The sequence below is a fragment of the Glandiceps talaboti genome, chromosome 17 (genome assembly GCF_964340395.1).
Source record: "Glandiceps talaboti chromosome 17, keGlaTala1.1, whole genome shotgun sequence".
NCBI lineage: Eukaryota > Metazoa > Hemichordata > Enteropneusta > Spengelidae > Glandiceps > Glandiceps talaboti.
Genome location: NC_135565.1, coordinates 8,083,580 through 8,106,741, shown reverse-complemented (window position 1 = coordinate 8,106,741; position 23,162 = coordinate 8,083,580). Strand labels below are relative to the sequence as shown.

The following is a 23,162-nucleotide window of genomic DNA, read 5'->3' as shown; positions in this document are numbered from 1 at the left end:
TATATATATATGTCGTGTGTTGTTTTACAGATAATCTATGTTGCTCGTAACCCAAAAGATATTGCTGTGTCTTACTTCTATCATGTGAATATACTTCCAACGTGCAATTCCTGTGATTCCCTGGAGGAGTTCCTGGAGCAGTTTAAAAGTGGCAAAGGTACTGTCTGTCTTTAAGGTGATATAAGCTAAATTTATAAACTTTGTACTCAAGTGAAAATACTTCCATCAAAACCTCGATAAAAGTATTCTAGTATAATGTTAATGTCGCGGATCGTTGGACGCCTTACATGATATTGCTGTTGTCTTTTGCATTGTTAGAACAGTGGATTGCATAGTTGGTATTTACTTCATATTAAAAGTACAAGAAACTACGTCAACGCATCATTCGTTGGTAAAATATGAATCTAGAATGACTAGTTTATTTTCTTTGTCTTATATATAAGGAAGGATGGCTACTAGTTTATTTTCTTTGTCTTATATATAAGGAAGGATGGCTTTTGAATAAAGTAACAGCAAAGTTTCTGATTCTTATTACTGAGGCATAAAACAACCATTTTATAGCTCTATATATCTGACACAATGCATGAACACAGATAAATAAATAAATACATAATTAAGTAAACAATGCATACCTACCTACCTGCCTACATGTACATACATACCTACCTACATACCTGCCTACATGTACATACATACCTACCTACATACCTACCTACATGTACATACATACATACCTACATACCTACATGTACATACATACATACCTACCTACCTACCTGCCTACATGTACATACATACATACCTACATACCTACATACCTACCTACCTACCTGCCTACATGTACATACATACATACCTACATACCTACCTACCTACCTGCCTACATGTACATACATACATACATACATACATACATACATACATACATACATACATACATACATACATACATACATACATACATACATACATACATACATACATACCTACCTACCTAGGTACATAAGGTGATGATCTACTATATATCTTGTCATGATATCCTATGAGAAAGAATATTGATTCGAAACGTCAGGATTGAATTTATTTATCAGGAATGTTCTACTCATGACCTTTGCACTCCTACGACGTTCATACATACACACATCCTCCCATACACACACACACACACACACGCACGCATGCATACATACATACATACATACATACATACATACATACATACATACATGTACATACATACATACATACATACATACATACATACATACATACATACATACATGTACATACATACATACATACATACATACATACATACATACATGTGAAACGCTGTTGATCGGCTTACTGTGCAGTTTATCGATATTTAATGTTCAAACGGGGAAGTACTCACTCGCACTGCTGTTCCAATCATCAGTCTGTTCCATTTAAGACTATAACGTTGAATTAGCCGACCAACTAGTTTCTTCTCAAACCATCTCTTCCACGAGGTACCGTACCGACTTGGATTGTGTTGGGTAGAACTCACAACGAAACATTCGTATCTGGTTCAACGAACGCCAAGCTAACCACTTGGTTGATTTTATTACATGACCAATCCCCGTCTCCGCCTCTCCTCCTGAGATGGGATAAAAACCCAACTTAAATACATTTCAAAGTTTACACAAAATCTCTATTCTTAGAGTATGACGTATTCTTAAGTCTATGATGAAAGACATCATCTGAGATCTAATATCCAATCACCTTCCCTAGATTAGTTATACAAGTTCATATCTCAAAGACCATAAAATAGTCATGTCATAATAAAACTTGTTGACAGTTCAATCGTACCTGGTACAAATAATTCAGAAACTCCCCATGTAGAGATGTCAAAGACCTATGTTGTTATGCAACGGAATGTCACTGTTTGTACAAAGTTTAAATGCTTTTTGACTTCAATTTAGAGTTCATAATGAAAATTTACCAAAATGTCCTGAATGGATATATATTTAGATCTGTGACTCGTAACACATGCATACACACATACATACACATACACACACATACACATACATACATACATACATACATACATACATACATACATACATACATACATACATACATACATACATACATACATACATACACACACATACATACACACATACATACATACATACATACATACATACATACATACATACACACATACATACATACATACATACATACATACATACATACATACATACATATATACATACATACGTATATACATACATAGAGATAATACATAACAACTTTATTGTATTCTACATAGCGATATACGGAGAATGGCCATCACATGTTTTGTATTGGTGGAAGAAAAGAGCAGAAGAGAATGTCTTGTTTCTGACATATGAAGACATTATAAAGGTATTTGAAATTTAATTCAATTCGGTTACCAATAAAAATCTGGTCACCAGACATTACAACCAAATAAAAGGGAGATACTACACTGGTTTACGTCTGTACGTGTGTCCTGTTTGTGTGTGTGTGTGTGTGTCCATTTCCTTGTGAATCTCTGACATGAAAACGTTGCTTGTGGAACGGTAACAAAGAATATCCGACATAATACTGTGCAATCTGATCATTTGAATATCGTTCTTCAAATTACATCATATTTTAAGCCCCAGCTATCTCGCAATCGATTGGCATCGAGGAAACAAGTCTTGTCGGTATCTCTCAGTAATGCTTTAGTTTTTCTAATTTTGTGCAATTGGTTAAAAGCATATACATTTATTGATTGGTGCATACATTTTACAGAATCCGGAATCCGCCATTCGGAAGGTCACCGAGTTACTCGGTTACGACATGAGCGATGACGTGATTAGAGAGCTTTCTGATGACACGTCTTATGAAGCAGTTAGAAAGCGGGCTATTAAGCCACACGACACATCACTGAAGGCATATGGAATCGATCCCAAGGATTCACCCTTTGTCAGGATAGGTAACCTTACTATTCTATATACAATATATTTAACTTGTGTTGCACAATGGAGCCTTCAGTATTTACAAGAGGGGGAGGGTACATAAATACTGGCGGGGGGGGGGCATATTTTTTAAAAATGGAATTTAGGAAGGGTCACATATTTCTTTGACTCATTGTATTATCTAACTGTGCATGATTTTTTTATTCTTGCATCCTAATTCTGCCACCAGAATGTGTCATGTATCCTACAGCTGGTAGACTACACCTTTGCTACCATTCTACTTTTAAAATAACATCAGAACATATCAGTCTGTTGAGTTCAGGCTCCCTAACATACCTCCCCACTACTGTACATAGAAAAGCAGAATGCCAACGCTGTCTATGACAAAAACATGTTGTTAAAGGGGCATAAACTGAGCTAGTCATACCCAAACACCCATACAGCGCTATCCAACATATTGTGTCCATACAAACAAAAATGGCAATTCACAAACTGAGAAGGATTGATGTGAGGAAGCACACACTCTCACAAAGGCACACACGTCATATAGATACATGCATGCACGCTATCAACCCTCTCTCCCACCCATCTTTCCATCCACCAATCTTTCCACCACCAACCCCACCACCCATCCCCCTCACCACCCACCTATTTATCCAAAATCCGACTTTATCACATTTTTTATATTGATTAGGTAAAGTTGGTAGTTGGAAGAAGCAGTTAACAGTCGCCCAGAATGAGGAATTTGACAAGTGGTACAATGACGTCATCGGTGACAGTGGATTGACTTTTGACTTCGAGGATTAAGCTGATACAGACATCAATTTTATAATATAAGAATACTGGTCCTATAAAGCACCAATGTCTAATGATTGTCTTTAATTAGGTTGAATTGCATATATCGATTAACAAAGATAAAGTTTTACATATTTTCTTTCACATATATAAGGAACTGATTACTTAGATCTTAATTAGTATTTTAATACAATCATAATTCAAACAGATAATTGAATAGAATCAACAACTGTAATCCATTATCACATGATGTATATTTTTTATCCTACTAAAATGGTCAGATTTCGGTAAAAAAAATCATTAAACACACCAGCATAAATTTTCACATCACACAGTGAGTTAGTTGGTCAGTCAGTCGTCAGTCAGTCAGTCAACAAGCCAGCTGTTAGTTAGTCACTCGACCAATCAGCATATAGCGATAAGTTAGTTAGTCGATCGGACGGTCGGTCAACCCACCAACCCACCAACCAATCAAACGTATAAAGCACCACACTTCAAATCCACTGTTTTGTCGTTAATAACACTGAAATGGCAAATCCACACTGGATGTTCGTCTAAACAGACAGATCTTCAATTTGCTGTAGACAATATCCAGATTTCAAGCTTATATTATGAAAGCGATTGAAATTTACACAGTTGGGGGAAGAGTTTGAAAAAAAACAATTGGCAAGAGCAGTCGACTCTTATTAGCTGAACGATTTATAAGTTTAGAGATAGCTCAGAGACGTAAGCTGCAACTTTGAGAGCTTTGTAAGTGACACTAGGAGAAGAATATAACTACTCCCGGAGTTGACAGACAACAAGTGGGATAGACATTACAAACATCAACTTCTCAGAATAAAAAGCACATCTGTTACTACTCATTTTATGTGACTGTTCACTGATTCTGTTTGAAACAGCCACACAGAAGCCAATGCGAAACTGTACACACTACACTTTAAGATGTCAAGGTTGAATACAGTTTCTTGCTACACTTTGTCTAAAGTGAAATGAACGTAACGTGCCACTATGCAGACATCAGATGCAGAAATTAAAAAAAAATGGCGCCCACGTGTCTGCATCTAGTTGCAGTACGTTTGAATATTTTATTTCATTTAGAGGAAACATAGCAAGACATTGCGATCTTTTTCTTGAGGTGTGGAATGTGCAGTCTCTTATTGTTTTTTTTGTGTGTGGCTATTATATCAAACAGATTCGGTGAACAGTATCATAAGAATAGAAGTGATTTCTATCCACTTTTTTGGGGGGTGTTCGACAATTAAGTGGTAAGCCCGTTGTTACCGATCTATACCACTGATGGCGCAAAACATGAGCTGAAGATTTTTTGTTAAGTGTTTTATTTCGAGCGAGACTAATTACAGCAATAGATATTTCAACTATCCAGCATATGCACGGGTATAACAATTGAGGTAAGGTTAGGTCATGTCAGGTCAACAATACTTAAATTTATCACCTTTAACTACGTGCCGCTGTCTAGACGATTACGTATACTTCTTTTTTACACCAGCTCCCCTTATAACACACAAAGTCGACATGCAGAACCCGTCAAAGGAAGAAAGCCCGTTCGAATGTAAGGATCACGTGTACAAGGGCGTCAGGTTCGCAAGTATAATTCCTGTAACCGTCCTGGATGCCATGAAAACGTTTGAAGTGCGATCAGATGACATCTGGCTGATAACATACCCTAAATCAGGTGAGACGAGAAATCGATATACAAATAAGTAATTATGATATATTAACCTTGTAAAATCACTTTACGCGAGTCCCCCCCCCCCCTACACATATACACACCTAAATAACTGTGGGTTTCCGTTCTGTTATGGTTTAGGTTATTTTAACAATGACCTTTTTTTCTTATTTCACTGACAAGTGATTAACTAGTTGACATCTAACCGCGACAGACTAGACTAGACAAGACTAGACTGACGGCTCATTGACAGCTCAAAACGAACGTCAATTAATGTGAACTATAGCTTATTACAATGTTCCAACGTCAATCTAATATTTTGGCATTTGAACTTATATAGTAGAACGTGATATATCGAATTAGATGTAACCGTAGGTGTTGGCGACCTTTAACCCCATACTACTACCAAGCAACTTATGTAAAGCCAATCTGATTTTAAAGATGAGTTTACCTGACCATTCTTTTGCAAAGATTTCTCAACGAATTAATTAGTGAACACTTTCTCTTACATCAACCTAAAATTATTTTCGAATGTGCCGAACGTTTACACAAACACGATAAAATTCGGCGGGGAAATGTTCGGCACTGAAGTGGTGAAAACAACTAAGGTTCGACCTCTGTCAGTCCAAAGTGGCATAAATGGAGATTGACTTGGAACACATAAAACTGCACCTTTAATAACTGTCTTGAACTATTATGTGTTACCTGTTGTTTAGGATACATTTCGAACTTCTGTCTGTCTGTCTGTCTGTCTGTCTGTCTGTCTGTCTGTCTGTCTGTCTGTCTGTCTGTCTGTCTGTCTGTGCACATTTCTGTCTGTTGGATTTATTTGCCTGTCTGTTCTCCACTCGTCATCCATATCAATAGGTACAACATGGACCCTAGATATTATAAATCAAATCCTTGTGAAAGCTGGCGCTATTGAGGCAGATGATCAGAGACTGGACCATAGTGTTTACTTAGAGTTTAACCTTCCACCTCGTCCAAACTTTGAAGTGCTAGCGGACACACCATCACCAAGACTCATATTAACTCACCTACCACACTTTTTCCTTCCACCACAGTTAGAGGAAAAGAAACCTAAGGTATTAACTACAAATCTTTTTGAGAAACATTATGTACGATGTGTAGACAATTATTGGTGTTATCAGTAATATAAATTGTCACTAATAACCAGACTGTTGATGTGGGTATCCTATGGATACATCGATATGTGTGTACAGGCATGTCACGTGGTATGTCTGTTCTACATGTGACAGTACCGGAGAGTACATGACTCAACGCACTAATGTTTACACACGTGTTAAAAGTTCTGCTTTTAATGTCGTGTGTTTGTAAACATCATATACTTAAAAGTCTAGAGTAACTGTTTCAGAGATATTCGAAACAAATAAAGACGTGTATGTGGTAACAGCAGACCTGTTACATGTATGTGAATACAGTCCTGAAATCAGACCAATTATTCAGACCCTGTAACAGAACTTGTACACAAATCTCTGACATTTGTGTGTATATCCCTTTCTCAGTCATGTGATAACAGCAATATATACAATCAAAAAATTCACATTTGTATACATTCCTACACCAACAGCCCTGTTACATGTCTATGAATATAGCTATGAAATCTTAACAAATTACCGAACCTGGAAAAGAACTTAGGGACCGGTCAGTTTCTCCAGCCTGGGGGTGGGGGAAGGGGAAGCTTCTTAAATCGGACCTACAAAAAGTCACTGACCCCCCTATCTGTAAAACCAAAAACAGGCTGACCCTAGGCCTATCACTTAATTCTAAAACATGATGACACCCCCATATAATATTCACATGAAAGGTATTTTCTTTCATGACTCAGTGTGGACTGCTTGACTGTCTTGCATCTACTTTATAAGATCCCGGGTTAGCACTATCATAATTATAATTATTGACTACACAGGGTAAATGTATTCCAAAAGAAGTTTAACAGCATCTTGACAGTGAAAGGTAGGGGAAAGCTTGAGAAGGGAATATGTACATCTCTTATGGGGGGTCCCAAGGGGGTCTCCCCTAGAAGGCCTGGAGGTATTTCACTCTGAAAAGGAGTTTCAGACCCTTTCATGCAATAAATCAATCCATGCTTTACAAGAGAGCACCACCAAGTATCAGAAACTATTCTTTATAACTTTCATAGGGTTGAAATATGTTCTTAAACAGTTAAATGGCATCATTATATACATGTAGTAAAGGTCAACACATCTAATGGTAGTATCATTGGTAGGGGAGATTTGGAGTGTAAGGTAATTTTAGACTACCTTGGCAAACATTTCACATCTTTAAAAGACAATATCATCTCAAATTAGAATTGTGTGAAGAAAAGTTTAATACCATTATGACAGTAAAAAGGTTGTTGGTGCATTTGATTTTTGGTTGAATGCATGAGTGACCTCTGGGGGTGAGGAAGTCCTTGGGGTTTTCCTGTTCAGCTCCTAACGTTTTTTGAACTTTTGTTTCCCAGAATGCCTCGCTCCAGTATCCAGCAGGCTCCATATAAAAGGAGGATACGATCTTTACATTTGCATATGTCATTATCTACAAGTAATGATGAGTAAGAAAATAGTCAGTTGGACTGCAATGTCACTGTTTTTTGTTTCAGATAGTCTATGTTGCCCGTAATCCCAAGGACGTTGTTTTGTCTTATATGTATCATTTGAATATATTTCCAACGTGTGAGTCTTACGATTCCCTGGACGATTTCATACAGGACTTTAAAACCGGCAAAGGTAATACGCGTACATAAACTAAACTGACATAATCTACAGGTTGCTTGTCAAAAGGATGTTCTAGTAATACCTATGTTTATGTTTGAGTGTTTCTTTTAGTTGTATACTAATTTTTAATTTCTTTGGTCATAACAAGTTTACAATGCCAGCAAGGATGGAAACTCTTATATTGGCTTTTACTATAAACAGTGAAATATCTAGTCTTCTGGCAACTTCTCTGTTGCTATATCCTTCTTCATGTAATGTTAGAATTTGAATTTGTGAACATGTTTACCAATGTATATTACGACGTCGACACAGGTGGGACAATACTTTCTGTCGGTAGTGTATATTGATATGATTTTGTCTTATGTACAAAATTACTCTCTAATACAATTTTAACTCAGATTTCTGCAGAAGGTTTCTATGAAAGACCAAAACGTCAAAATGAAGCGTTTTAAATAGAGTTGGTGCCTTCACTTTACCAAATTCTCTTTATAGTGGTGTATGGTAAATGGCAACCCGAGGTTTTGTACTGGTCGAAGAGAAAAGAAGAGAAGAATGTGCTGTTCCTGACGTATGAAGACATGACAAAGGTACTTGATATCTAATTTTTTATATACATATATATATTTATGTATATATATATATATATATATATATATATATATAACTCGGTGAGTACCAATCTGCTAAGACAGTGCTCTATACCGCAGTGGCAGAGCACATATATATATATATATATATATATATATATATATATATATATATATATATATATATATATATATATATATATATATGTGTGTGTGTGTGTGTGTGTGTGTGTGTGTGTGTGTGTGTGTGTGTGTGTGTGTGTGTGTGTGTGTGTGTGTGTGTGTGTGTGTGTGTGAGGGAGGGAGTTGGAGGGAGGGTGGAGAGGAGAAGGAGAGAGAGAAATTTAATCCACACAGATTCCATTTACCAATATCCATCATAAGAAATGAGGTGTCCCTTAACACACTGGACACTTTGGAAATTATTTAGACATGTTTCAAATGTATACATGTCTACATCAACACTACTGGAGGTAAACTATATATTCGACTTTGACTTTAAGCTTCAGGATCAAATTGCAATTAGCATATCAATTTTAGTTTTGTTCATAATCTCGACATAAATGTTTTACGCCAATTTCAACAGATGTACAGCTTTATGACAAGCCAATAACCAATGACCTTGCCCTTAAAAACGCAAATTAGCAGTTCATAACAATGAATGTAGAAGGTTTTTGTTTGATTTATACACAATTTAAGTGTCAATACGTATGTTGTATTCATCAGCGGAAAGACTTACCTTCTCTCGCATATTTAAGTCTTGTACTTTACGTGCATTTTCTTCTGTGATGTGATTAATTAACAACTCATTCCCTCTGTATTATTAAAAGATATTGCAGAGCAGGTTGTCAGTAAGTTGCAGAAGTACATTTGAGAAAAAAGGTAACAACAGTAGATGGGGAAGGTATGTCTTTCAACATAAGAGACTTATTTGTATGAGCGGGACTTGGACAGGAAATCTAAACTTGAAATATTATATCACTTAATACTTAGTTATTTGTTTTCTACTACTCCTATACATTTGCAGATCCCTGAATTTGCAGTACGCCAGATTGCAGAATTACTTGAGTATAATCTGAGTGATGACGCCATTAAAGAGATTCGTGAAGCGACAAATTATGAAGCTGTTATAAAGCGGACATTTAAACCACATGACGATCATCTCAAAGCCTTTGGAATTGACCCTAAGGATTCACCATATGTCAGGAAAGGTATGGTTTCCTTTTCACTCTACATACCATTTATAAAAATCAAAACCAGGTTATTTTCTCTCCTGTTGTAAGGATGAATGCCAGACTGTGAATGGCATCTTCAAAAAAAGGAACTATAAAATATCATTTTAGCCAGTTGTAGTCTATATATGGATAGTTATTAAAAAACTTCTACGGAAGTTGTCTAGCTAGGCCCATATGTCACTTCCGCCTAACTTCTCTTAGATGTCAAGTCTGTACTTAAAGGATAATGAATGTTACCAACACATTTTACATTGTATAAACTTCATGTTTTTAAATGAAGCAATTGTCAATGTGATTTCATAAGATATCTGTCATCCATTCCTCTTTATTAGCATTTGCCCATCAAAATAGTTTTTGAATTATCAAATAGAAATGAGACTAGTCACCGGACCAAGTTTTGGTTTTACATCCACCATCTTGGAGATACAGTGTGATTTGGGACTTTTGAAGCTAATATCATAATGTAATAGAGTTGACCTTCACACTAAGCAATGACAAATTAAATTCATATAAATTCAGTATATATATTCATAAATGTTTGGCAAAGAGTGTTTGTCAGTCTAAGTGAACTGGTCACTATTATTATCCAACAAGTCTCCGATTGTATTTCGACGGTTTTTATTTTTGACTAGCAAGTTAGTCATTGCACAAAACTATACTACAATTGGTAACTGGGGCAACCTGTAGGCATCGCGTATAAATAAATAAATAAATAAATAAATAAATAAATAAATAAATAAATAATAAATAAATAAATATTTAAAATTCACTATATCAACAAGTTTAATGTGACCAACCTTGTCTAAACAAGAAACTTTTAATACACATGTATACACATGTATAAGTTTATATGTATATGTGTACTACATGTATTGTCATAATAATTTTATTATTTATTAGGTAAAGTTGGTGGTTGGAAGAACCAATTCACAGTAGCTCAGAATGAGGAATTCGACAAGTGGTATGATGACGTCATTGGTGACAGTGGACTGACCTTTGACTTTGATGGTTAATCATATACAAATACCACTTTTTTATGATGTCAATATAACTCAATGACGTCATTGATAACCGTGTATTGACCTTTTAATTAAATTTCGATGATAATTAGATCCAAGCACATTTACCATTCTCATGATGTCAACAGTATTTAATGACGTCATCAGTTACAGCGTGTTGACATTTGACATAATAATCTGATACAGATACCAATATATTAATGTTAAACAGTACTGTATTATTTAAGTATTATTTAATCAGTTTAAACATAATGGAAAAAAGGGAGTAATGTTCACTTAAAATTTGTTGATTTATAAAGAATTTGGTGATTCAGAATTCAGCTACATTAACGAATTTTTCTCAATACAGCACATTCAGCAACACCACATTCATCATTATATCATTATGAAATTATTTGAAATGAGCTTTATTTTACACATTAATGACCATTTATTTGATCATGTTATCCAAGGTCAAATATTTGTAACATTTCCCAGTCACATTCATATACCAAAATAAAGTAAGTGATGTAGACTTTACTCTTTGGAATTTAGTGGACATTAATAAAAACATTTTATGAATTATATGGAGCATATATCGATCTTTTTGTTTAACGACATAAGCAGATATCTGTATCTCTTTAATTACATACAATTGTGGTTTTTGTGAAAGTAGTACCCCCCAAATTTGTATTAATAATTGGCATATCTGGTTCATGGACTTTGAATCCAACAGCAGGAGAATCACCTTCCATGTCTCCGCCCAACAGTTTTCAGTGGCCACAACACAATGGCGGCTACCAACAACCGACACTACTGCATGGGGCTGAGCTACCGAACGTCAACAGTAATTATGGGTTTCCGGGGCAATCAATTCCGGCTACCACTCAGCCCACACAGTCAACTGGCTTCAGTGTTCACCCAACACAGGCAGGACCAGGGTTACCATGGCAACTGTGGGGTCCATCACCTAGTTTACAGTGGGGAATGCCAACACCCTGGACACTTTGGGGATTAACATTACCATGGCAACAGTGGGGTACTCCACCACCACCCTATGGACAACCAGGATGGACTGGGCCAGTGGGAGCTACCTACTTACTGTGGACCATTCCCAATCACTCTCTCCCTGTCTACTTGTAGGCTGCCTGTCTACCCGAGTCATATAGATACATGCATGCATGCTATCAACCCTCCCTCCCACCCATCTTTTCATCCATCAATCTTTCCACCACCAACCCCATCACCCATCTCCCAACAACCCATCTTTTCCCCTCACCACCCACCTATCCTTCCAAGATCCGACTTTATCACATTTTTTATATTGATTAGGTAAAGTTGGTAGTTGGAAGAAGCAGTTAACAGTCGCCCAGAATGAGGAATTTGACATGTGGTACAATGACGTCATTGGTGACAGTGGATTGACCTTTGACTTCAAGGATTAATCTGATACAGACATCAAGTTTATAATATAAGAATACTGGTCCTATAAACCACCAATTGCAATGTCTAATAATTGTCTTTAATTGGGTTGAATTGCATATATCGATTAACAAAGATAAAGTTTTACATAATTCTTTAATATAATTATGTAAGGAATTGATTACGTAGGTCTTAATTAATATTTTAATACAATTATAAGTCAAAGAGATAATTATTATACCATGAATATTTTTAATCCTACAAAAATGGTCAGATTTCTGTAAACGTGTTTGCATCTAGTTGCAGTACGTTCGAATGTTTTATTTCATTTAGAGAAAACGTAGCAAGATATTGCAATCTTTTCTTGAGGTGTGGAATGTGCAGTCTCATTGTTTTTTGTGTGGCTATTATATCAAACAGATTCGGTGAACAGTATCATAAGAAGAGAAGCTATTTTCTATCCACTTTTATGTTACCTAGGTTACTGTTTCAAACAAGTGTTATCACGGTAAATGGATATAGCTAGTGGTTGTAAACTACTCCGAATGAGGATTGACTACATGACAATACCCTTTCACCAGTTGTATATAAATGTGGCTGATCAGAACGTTCATTTATCAGTTAGTAGTCAATTAAAACTGATTTTGAAGGTGCCTTAAAGTATTCTCCTTATCACACTATCCAAGTGCCATACACTGATACAAAAGCAGCGGGGTGCCTAAGATGTAGATACGTGCGAAACGTTTATCAGTGTATTTATGTCACTCTGTGAAAGTTAGACACATTATTGTACATGGCAATATGACTAACTTTCATAGACATAAACAAACTGATAAGAACACAGCGTGAACTTGTCTCCGAGGCAACCAATGTGATTTTGTATCAATATATGTCTGCTTGATATTGTGATAAGGAGACCTTACGGCAAGGGCTAGCTCACCCTTGGTTCCAAGTCATACCATTCATATTAAACATATATATCAAGTCATCACGTATATCAAGTCACGTATGTGTCTAATCAGGCAATTCAGCAGAGTGAAGCGTCTTAGCCAGAAACGCCTCCTCCCATACACAATTATAGCGGCTGTGTCTGTGTCTGTGTCTGTGTCTGTGTCTGTGTGTTCTGAAAATTCCTATAATGGTATAGCAAATTCCCGATCTATACCACTGATGGCGCACAACATGAGCTGAAGATATTTCAACTATCCGGCATATACACGGGTATAGCAATTGAGGTAAGGGCAGGTCATGTCAGGTCAACCTGCAAATGGCCTCGACCTAAGTTTACTACCTTTAACTACGTACAGTTGTCTTGACGATTACGTGTACTTCTTTTTACACCAGCTCCCCTTATAACACACAAAGTCGACATGCAGAACCCGTCAAAGGAAGAAAGCCCGTTCAAACGTAAGGATCACATGTATAAGGGCGTCAGGTTCCCAAGTATGATTCCTGCCACCGTCCTGGACGCTATGAAGACATTTGAAGTGCGATCAGATGACCTCTGGCTGATAACATACCCTAAATCAGGTGAGATGAGAAATCGATATGCAAATTAGTAATTACGCTATGTTTACAACCTTTAAGGTCACTCTACGAGATCCCCCCCCCCCCACACACACACAAATAACTAAGGTTTCCGTTCTGTTATGGTTTAGGTTATTTTCACAATGGCCTTTTCTTATTTCACTGACAAGTGATTAACTAGTTGACATCTGATCGTGACAGACTGACGGCTCAATGACAGCTCAAAACGAACTTGAATTAATGCGAACTATAGCTTATTACTATGTTCCACGGCAATCTAATGATTTGGCATTTAAACTGTATAGTAGAACGTGTTATATCGAATTAGATATACTACATAGGTGGTGGTGACCTTTAACCCCATGCTACTACCAAGCAAGACGTAAAGCCAATAACCAAATCTGAACTCTTTCAAGAACAAACTAAAGACACGTGTCTTCAAGAATAAAGCATTTTGTGTCGATTGACCCTTATTGGTAACATTGGATAGTACTATGTTTCTGGAATATGGCCAGTTATGAAATTATTTTAGATTAGGCTAAATTAGATTAGATTAGATTAAATTATAAATTAGATAAAATATGAAACTGATGAAGTATATATGTTTTAAGTACAAATTGGCTAAATTTGCTAAATATCTATAAGTTTTGGAATACTGTCCAATCTATACATTATAAATCTATCGATCGTTTTTCTGTGTCGTCAGAGGTGTCCGTATGTGTCGATCGTCAAATTGGAGTAAACAGATTGATGTTCGTCGCCTTTAACAATCTTGATCTACAATGTGTTACCTGTTGCTTAGAACACATTTCGATCTTCTGTCTGTCTGTCTGTCTGTCTGTCTGTCTGTCTGTCTGTGCACTTTTGTGTCTGTTTGGTTTATTTTCCTGTCTGTTCTCCACTCGTCATCCATATCAATAGGTACAACATGGACCCTAGATATTATAAATCAAATCCTTGTGAAAGCTGGCGCTATTGAGGCAGATGATCAGAGACTGGACCATAGTGTTTACTTAGAGTTTAACATTCCACCTCGTCCAAACTTTGAAGTGCTAGCGGACACACCATCACCAAGACTCATATTAACTCACCTACCACACTTTTTGCTGCCACCACAGTTAGAGGAAAAGAAACCAAAGGTATTAACTACAAATCTTTGTTGTTAAACTTGAGAAAAAGTATGTAAGGTATGTAGACAATTATTAGTATTATTGTAATACTCTCCTGCTAACGTACGAAATGCAAAGCAAGAATGTATTTGTTTTAATACATGACACATACGAACCAAATGATATAAATTTCGCCCTTGTAACATTTTTTGGAGAACGTGTATCATTCTTGTGGTACAGGTCTGTGACAGCAAATGTGGCACAGGGTTTAAACAAACCTGTAGCTACAGGCCTGACAACAGCGGCGTGGACTACATTTACGTTGTTTGCATCACAGACAAGTAAGACGGTTTGTCTGTGTTTGCATTGACTACAGACCCTGGAAAAGAGCTTATTCACATATGTTGTTACAGGATCTGCGCAGGGCCTGGTATTGTATGGTATACCATAATTACATGTAATCTTCATGTGGTTTTCTAACATACAAGTATTGTATAGTGCTCATTGAACAAGGCATTGCTGGTTTATCTCAGCTATATTTCAGTATATGCTTCGGGGGCCCAGTATATGCACGAATTTTACAGTATTCCAGAAAGAGAGAGCGCTAACAATCGTGACTCTGGCTCAGTCTGCAGGACTACATTTGAGCTAAGCATTCTGTGAAACAAACAAAGTCAGGAGTTAAGCCTTGCCGAAACAATGATGTGGCCATATTTTAAAGACTTGTTCAGCTCCCAACGTTGTTGAACTTTTGTTTCCCAGAATGCCTCGCTCCAGTATCCAGCAGGCTCCATATAAAAGGAAGATATGATCTTTACATTTGCATATGTCATTATCTCCAAGTAATGATTAGTAAGAAAATAGTCAGTTGGACTGCAATGTCACTGTTTTTGTTTCAGATAGTCTATGTTGCCCGTAATCCCAAGGACGTTGTTTTGTCTTATTTGTATCACGTGAATATACTTCCAACGTGTGAGTCTTACGATTCCCTGGACGATTTCATACAGGACTTTAAAACCGGCAAAGGTAATACGCATACATAAACTAAACTGACATAATCTACAGGTTGCTTGTCAAGAGGATGTTCTAGTAATACCTGTTTTTATGTTTGAGTGTTTCTTTTAGTTGTATACTAATTTTTAATTTCTTAGGTCATAACAAGTTTGCAATGCCAGCAAAGATGGAAGCTTTTATACTGGCTTTCACTATAAACAGTGAAATAGTGAATGTAATGATTTAGCCAGTGTCATTCCTGCATCTTGTCATTGGCAGCTATTTTCGCAAGCCCCTTCCTCAGTTGAATAAGCATGAGCAAATCCCCCTTTGTTCTCTATTTGCCATGCTAGTAAATATGTTTATACCATTGGTACCTGTTTTTAGTGACCAGTCACTTTCTTCAGCCGGGGGGGGGGGGGGTGTGGATTCTTAAATCGGGCCGACAAAAAGTCACTGACCCCCCTATCTGTAAAACCAAAAACAGGCTGACCCCCCTATCACTTAACTCTAAAACATGATAACCCCCCCCCCCCATCAATTTTGAAAACAGCATGACCTCCCCTACTGTCAATTTCAAAAACAGGGTGCCCCCCTCCCAATCAACCGCCCCCCCCCGGCCGAAGAAACTGACCGGTCCCTTACTGTCGAATGTGGAAATGACTTTAACAATACCCATAGTTTTGCGACAGAGATACTGATGTCATCCTCGGCTATGTTCAGTAACCTTGAATGCGCAGATCCGAGGTCTCAGAATTATTACAAGACCATAACAATGTCTAAACCATGTTTCATACGTAAAGCACGAAGAAGATGAGAATACTACGTGCTATATTATCAGCATATATCAGCTCTACCTATATTGCTATGAATTTGTCTTACACATTTACAAAATTACTCTCCAATACAATTTTAACTCGGATTTCTGCAGAAGGTTTCTATGAAAGACCATAACGTCGAATGAAGCGTTTTAAATAGAGCTGGTGACTACATTTTTACCAAATTGTTTTTATAGTAATGTATGGTGAATGGCCATCCGAGGTTTTGTACTGGTCGAAGCGAAAAGAAGAGAAGAATGTGCTGTTCCTGACGTATGAAGACATGAAAAAGGTACTTGATATCTAATATATATATATATATATAGAGAGAGAGAGAGAGAGAGAGAGAGAGAGAGAGAGAGAGAGAGAGAGAGAGAGAGAGAGAGAGAGAGAGAGAGAGAGAGAGAGAGAGAGAGAGAGAGAGAGAGAGAGAGAGAGAGAGAGAGAGAGAGAGAGAGAGAGAGAGAGAGAGAGAGAGAGGGGGGGGGAGTTTGATACACAGATTCCATTCACCAATATCAATCATAAGAGATAGGGTGTCCCTTATAAGACACTGGAAACTTTGGACTTTTTTGTACACATAGACATGTTTCAAATGTATACATGTCTACATCAACACTAAACTATATATTCGACTTTGACTTTAAGCTTCAGGATCAAATTGCAATTAGCATATCAATTTTAGTTTTGTTCATAATCTCGACATATAAATTTTTTATACCAATTTCAACAGATGTGCAGCTTTATGACAAGTCAATAACCAATGACCTTGCCCTTAAAAGGTAAATTAGCAGTTCATAACATACTTTTTTGAGGTCTTGCCCGTGTCGACAATTTTTGACCATAAGTTTATTCAATCATTAACTTTAGGATAAATGTTCTGTTCAGAAGCAGGCTTTCTTCTGTGATGTGATTAATTAACAACTGACTAGCTCTGTGCTATTACCAGATATTGCAGAGGTGGTTGTCAGTAAATTGCAGAAGTACATTTGAGAATAAAAGGTAACAACAGTACATGGGGAAGGTATGTCTTTCAACATAAGAAACTTATTTGTATGTGCAAGACTTGGACAGGAAATCTAAACTTGAAATATTATATCACTTAATACTTAGTAATTTGTTTTCTACTACTCCTATACATTTACAGATCCCTGAATTTGCAGTACGCCAGATTGCAGAATTACTTGAGTATAACCTGAGTGATGACGCCATTAAAGAGATTTGTGAAGCGACAAATTATGAAGCTGTTATAAAGCGGACATTTAAACCACATGACAGTCAACTCAAAGCTCTTGGAGTTGAGCCTAAGGATTCACCATTTGTCAGGAAAGGTATGGCTTCCTTATCACTCTACATAACCTTATAAACTTCAAAACCAGGTTATTTTCTCTCCTGTTGTAAGGTTGAATGCTAGACTGTGGTTGGCGTATTCAAACAAGGACTATAAAAATATCTCATTTTAGCCAGCTGTACTCTATATATGGATAGTTATCAAAAATGTTCAACGGAAATTGTCTAGCTAGCCCATATGTCATATCCGCCTAAAGTCTTGTAGATGTCAAGTCCTTATAAAGGATAATGAATGTAACCAACTCATTTTACGTTGTTTAAAACTCATTGTTTTAATTAAGCAATTGTCAATGTGATTTCACAGGATATCAGGATATCCATTCCTCCTTTTTAGCATTTGCCCATCAAAATTATTTTTGAATTATCAACAAGAAATGAGACTAGTCACCGGACCAAACTTTGGTTTTACATCCACCATCTTGGAGATATAGTGTGATTTAGGACTTTTGAAGCTAATATCATCTTATAATAGTGTTTACCTTCACATTAAGCAATGACAAACAATTTTGCATCGAAATTCAGTATATATGTTCATAAATGTTTGGCAAAGAGTTTTGTTTCAGTCTAAGTGAACTGGTAACTATTATTATCCAACAAGTCGCCGATTTTATTTCAACGAATAAAAGATTATTTTTGACTAGCAAGTTACTCATTGTAAAAAAACTATACAATTGGTAATTGGGACAACCTGTGGGCATCTCAAATAAATAAATAAATAAATAAATAATATATAAATAAATATTGAAAATACACTTTATCAACAAATTTTGTGTGACCAACCTTGTCTAAACAATTAACTTTTAATACACATGTTTACACGTGTATAAGCTTATATGTATATGTGTACTACATGTATACATGAGAAGTGACTTTATCATAATTATTTCATTTGTATTTATTAGGTAAAGTTGGTGGTTGGAAAAACCAATTTACAGTAGCTCAGAATGAGGAATTCGACAAGTGGTATGATGACGTCATTGGTGACAGTGGATTGACCTTTGACTTTGATGGTTAATCGTATACAAATACGATTTTTTATGATGTCAATATACCTCAATGAGGTCATTGATACCCGTGTATTGACCTTTTAATTTGATTTCGATGATAATCAGATCCAAGCATATTTACCATTCTCATGATGTCAATAGTATTTAATGACGTCATCAGTTACAGCATGTTGATAATTGACATAATAATCTGATACAGATAGCAATCTATTAATGTTAAACAGTACTGTATATCTAACAACGTATCTGATATCATAGAGAATTAATAAAGTATTATTTAATCACTTTAACTATGATTGTGAAAAAAGAGTAATGTTCACTTAAAATTTGTTCATTTATAAAGAATTTGGTGAGTCAGAATTTAGCTGCTTTAACGAATTTCACTCAATCCACACTACATTCATCATTTTTATATCACTTGAAATCTTTTGAAATAATCTTTATTTATACACATTAATAACCATTTATTTGATCATGTCATCCAGGTCCAAACATTTGTAACATTTCCCAATGACATTGATATACCAAAGTAAAGTGAGTCGATCTGTTTGTCGATCTTTTTGTTTAACCACATAAGCAAATATCTGTATCTCCTTATTTACATAAAATTGTGGTTATTGTGAAAATCGTACTCGCCCAAATTTGTCTTAATTATTTTCTATCTGGTCCATGGACTATTTATTTCCATGGCCCTCACCACAAACGTTCCCCCTGTCGCTTTCAAAGTTTCTGTATATATTTTTCTTCTCTGATGGAATAAATTCAAATTTATTTTGAATATGACCGAATGGGTTCCTTATTTGTAGTTAAAAATAAACATTTACTGTACAACAACTCAAAATCAAATGTTTCCCCTATATTATCAGGTGCAAGCAGTCTTTCGATACATTGAAGGAACTTTGACCTTAACTTTGACCTTAACTTTGACCTTCAGGGTCAGTATTTAGAATCATGCCATATCTAGCATATCACACATCCTTAATTGTATTTTTGTAAATGTCTTCAATTATGTTTTCAGGTAATATAGAAGAGTAATATATTCAAGCGTTACTTTTGATTATCCTATAATTATTTACTGAATGGGAGCCATAGTTGTGATTGAAAATCAACATTTAATGCATAACTGAAAATTAGTATTGGCATTGAAGCACAACTATGTGCATAATTTATGTGTTATTTCTTTAGGGACACTGTAAATTCATTGGATCATTAGGTTGAAAGGCTAATACGTTAATTACCAACTGAAACTCCAAGTTGATGCATTATATTAGTTCAGCTGACTACTGGAGCACTCAGGCTAGTATTCAGGGGACGTGGGTTTGAATCCTACACATGTCACCTTTCTTTCCTCAATTTCATATCATTTATACATAATCATCATCATGTCACGGTTGCTATGGGCACGGACTAGTTGCTAGGCTTACATATTGTCATGTATTCATTTGCCTATCCAGGCTTTGCCCTATACGCAATCATTTAGCTGTTGCTATGGGCGTGGTCTTGTTGCTAGGCATACGCATATTCACTTGTTTGCTATTTATCCACGTGACTAACCATCCCCGTTTTATTCCTAAGTGCATATTCCCTTCAATGTAAAACATCTCATTAATATTTAATTGTGCAACCATGTACTGAAGACACGTCTAGTTCACAACAGCTCAATTCGAGAGGTTTTACCGTATAAATCCATCACACCCCACAGTGGTTTAGTAATATCCACACCTTTCACGAGAACACCCTTTATGTCATCATTGATTGAATATACAACTTCTCCTTCTACTGTTACCCAGTATTTCAACATGTTATTTGGGGTTAGGTATTCGTCGTTAAGTGTTTCAACCCAGGCTGATGGTAATTGACTTGCTACATTTGGTAAGGACGAGGCGGTGGTATTATCAGGATCAGTACTTGTAAACCCAACTGAAATACCACCGTACCACTCATCTAACTTATCTTTGAGGCATAGTGATACTATCTCATCGCAAGACAATGGCCTTTGAGTGAAGACAATTGCATCATCAAACCAATCATCCCGATTGGCTGAACGATTGTCAGGACAAAGTTTCACGTTGCCACTGTGGCATTTGTCATGAAATCGTAGTGGTTCTACTTTGATGGTTATAGGTACTCCTTGGATAGGTTCACCACGTATTGATACAGACACTTGACATTCTTTGTCCAACTTTACGAAATCAGTTGTCAGTGATATTGTTCCATCCTTCTTGCTCATAATGTTCATTACCATCGTCATTCCATCATGTCTTGTCAACGTACCCGTTACTTCTTTCTCTGACGTAATAATTGGAATCCCATGACGACTTCTGGTTGCTACAGAAAGCCATACCTTTTGTTCTGATCCAACACATTTCGGAATGTTTTCAAGTGTACATTGGGATGGGTCTGTCAGCACACCAAGCAAAGCTCCGACAGCGGTCATGTCTTTAAAGTCACTTTTCGAAGGCAGGAATTCTATTTTGTCACAACCACCATCATATGTTGGGTGTTCTTTCGTTTTGATCTTCATTAATTCCTGCATCTGTGATGCGATGTCTCTTTTTGCGGTCATCAATTGTGAAGCGCCACCATAAAGTGTGATGCTACTAGCATACTCTCGAGTAGACCTCAGTTTATTTTCGGTTCGTTCAAGTTCTTTCAGTTCAGCTTGTAAGTTTGTCTTTCGATGTTCATATTCCGCACCCATCTGCTCGGAAAACCATTTCTCGGTTTCTTTAATTTGCATGACAATAATTTCGACACGTTCCTTCAATTTTCTTTTCTCTGTATCGACACATTTATCAAGTGAGGTCATTTTGTCTTTCAGGATGTTTTTATTCTGCTTTACGTCACTCTCTTTCATTTTAAGAGTATCAACCATTCTGTGAACGTCTTCTGTGAACTCATCCGCTGCGTCTTCCAAGTACCGATATTGGTGTTCAGGTATTCGGTGGTCAACTACGGTACACTCTAGACATATCGCCTCGTCGCATTTATTACAGAAAAAGTTCAGCTGCTGCTGTGGATGTTTGCTGCAGTTGAGTGCTGTTGCACTAAAACTGGGTCAGTGGACTTTGTAGCCTTGCATTCGTCAAGTGCCATGAGGCGATGTGATCTAGTCAAAGGAAGTTTTTTATGTGTGCGTGCACAGTTCCCACACAGGGACACTGAACATTCAATACATCTCACCTCAATATCGCCCTCTTCACAACCACCACACTTCTTCGACTCCTCTATCTGATGGTCTCGTTGTTCGAACTGTTCTACCAATGCATTTAGAAATAAATTGTTTGGTAGATTTTCCACGCCCCCACTCGCAATCGAGTGTTCTCGACGACATATTGAATACAGTAATTTGTTAGATCTCTTCACTGTCTCCTCAAGACATGGTAAACGGAAATTGTGTTGGCATGGTAACGTTTTCTCCAAGACCTCCGTCCTTTCGGTAGCCATCATGATAAACGCACTACGCTATGTAGAAAATTATAAAAGGCGTCTAACTTTGAAAGACCCCCTAACTTACGCAGACATTTTGTAACGTATTGATTTATATCGATATGCATGCAGTAGACATTGAATATTTGTATTCATGTCATTGAGCCTAGGTGGCATACTTGCATATTAAGATAATGGGTGCTATTCCAGGAAAAGCATAGCCATACGCAATAGAAGGAAATGATAAAACGAAAGCATACTGAAGTGAAAGTCTTCGACTAAATGTTATATACACGTCAAACTAGACCTTTGACCTTTGCCTCCTCTCAGAGTTCATGCCAGTAGTTTTGTCAGAAAAACAGTGTTACAGCTAGCTGTGGTTATGTATATTCGCACTAGGCTAAGCCTATACAAAAATGAAAAGACAAAAAATGGTAGAAAAACCGTCTACGGCTGTGATCAGTTTGTTTTATTTATTTACTTTATATTATGACTTCTTTCCAAGAAGGT

The 23,162-nt window shown here is 36.6% G+C and overlaps 3 protein-coding genes across 5 annotated transcripts in view; 2 read left to right on the top strand and 1 right to left on the bottom strand.

Annotated features, from left to right (window-relative positions):
- The window catches only part of LOC144448403 (sulfotransferase 1B1-like), a 14,759-nt gene extending 3,241 nt beyond the window's left edge, over nt 1-11,518 (top strand). Inside the window, exons 1-7 of one of the 3 annotated variants that reach the window (XM_078138635.1) lie at nt 3,801-3,840; nt 5,257-5,442; nt 6,304-6,521; nt 8,063-8,189; nt 8,670-8,764; nt 9,792-9,975; nt 10,900-11,518. In XM_078138635.1, the coding sequence (XP_077994761.1) occupies nt 5,283-5,442; nt 6,304-6,521; nt 8,063-8,189; nt 8,670-8,764; nt 9,792-9,975; nt 10,900-11,012 (897 nt within the window). In that variant the 5' untranslated portion in view covers nt 3,801-3,840; nt 5,257-5,282 and the 3' untranslated portion in view covers nt 11,013-11,518. Of the gene's footprint in view, nt 1-30; nt 158-2,302; nt 2,398-2,787; nt 2,972-3,648; nt 5,443-6,303; nt 6,522-8,062; nt 8,190-8,669; nt 8,765-9,791; nt 9,976-10,899 lie in introns of those variants that run through there. The other 2 variants (XM_078138634.1, XR_013482095.1) reach the window with 2 other exon arrangements.
- A 2,169-nt stretch (nt 11,519-13,687) lies between these two features.
- On the top strand, nt 13,688-19,327 carry LOC144448383 (sulfotransferase 1C4-like). The gene is made up of 6 exons (XM_078138607.1): nt 13,688-13,949; nt 14,868-15,085; nt 15,955-16,081; nt 17,064-17,158; nt 18,014-18,197; nt 19,119-19,327. The coding sequence occupies exons 1-6, from the start codon at nt 13,790-13,792 to the stop codon at nt 19,229-19,231; spliced, it is 897 nt and encodes a 298-aa protein (XP_077994733.1). The 5' UTR covers nt 13,688-13,789; the 3' UTR covers nt 19,232-19,327.
- Nucleotides 19,328-19,678: 351 nt separating this feature from the next.
- LOC144448382 (uncharacterized) lies at nt 19,679-22,600 on the bottom strand. The gene has a single exon (XM_078138606.1). It carries the CDS (start codon nt 22,096-22,098, stop codon nt 20,872-20,874), a length of 1,227 nt encoding a protein of 408 aa, XP_077994732.1. The 5' UTR covers nt 22,099-22,600; the 3' UTR covers nt 19,679-20,871.
- Between the last annotated feature and the right edge of the window lie 562 nt (nt 22,601-23,162).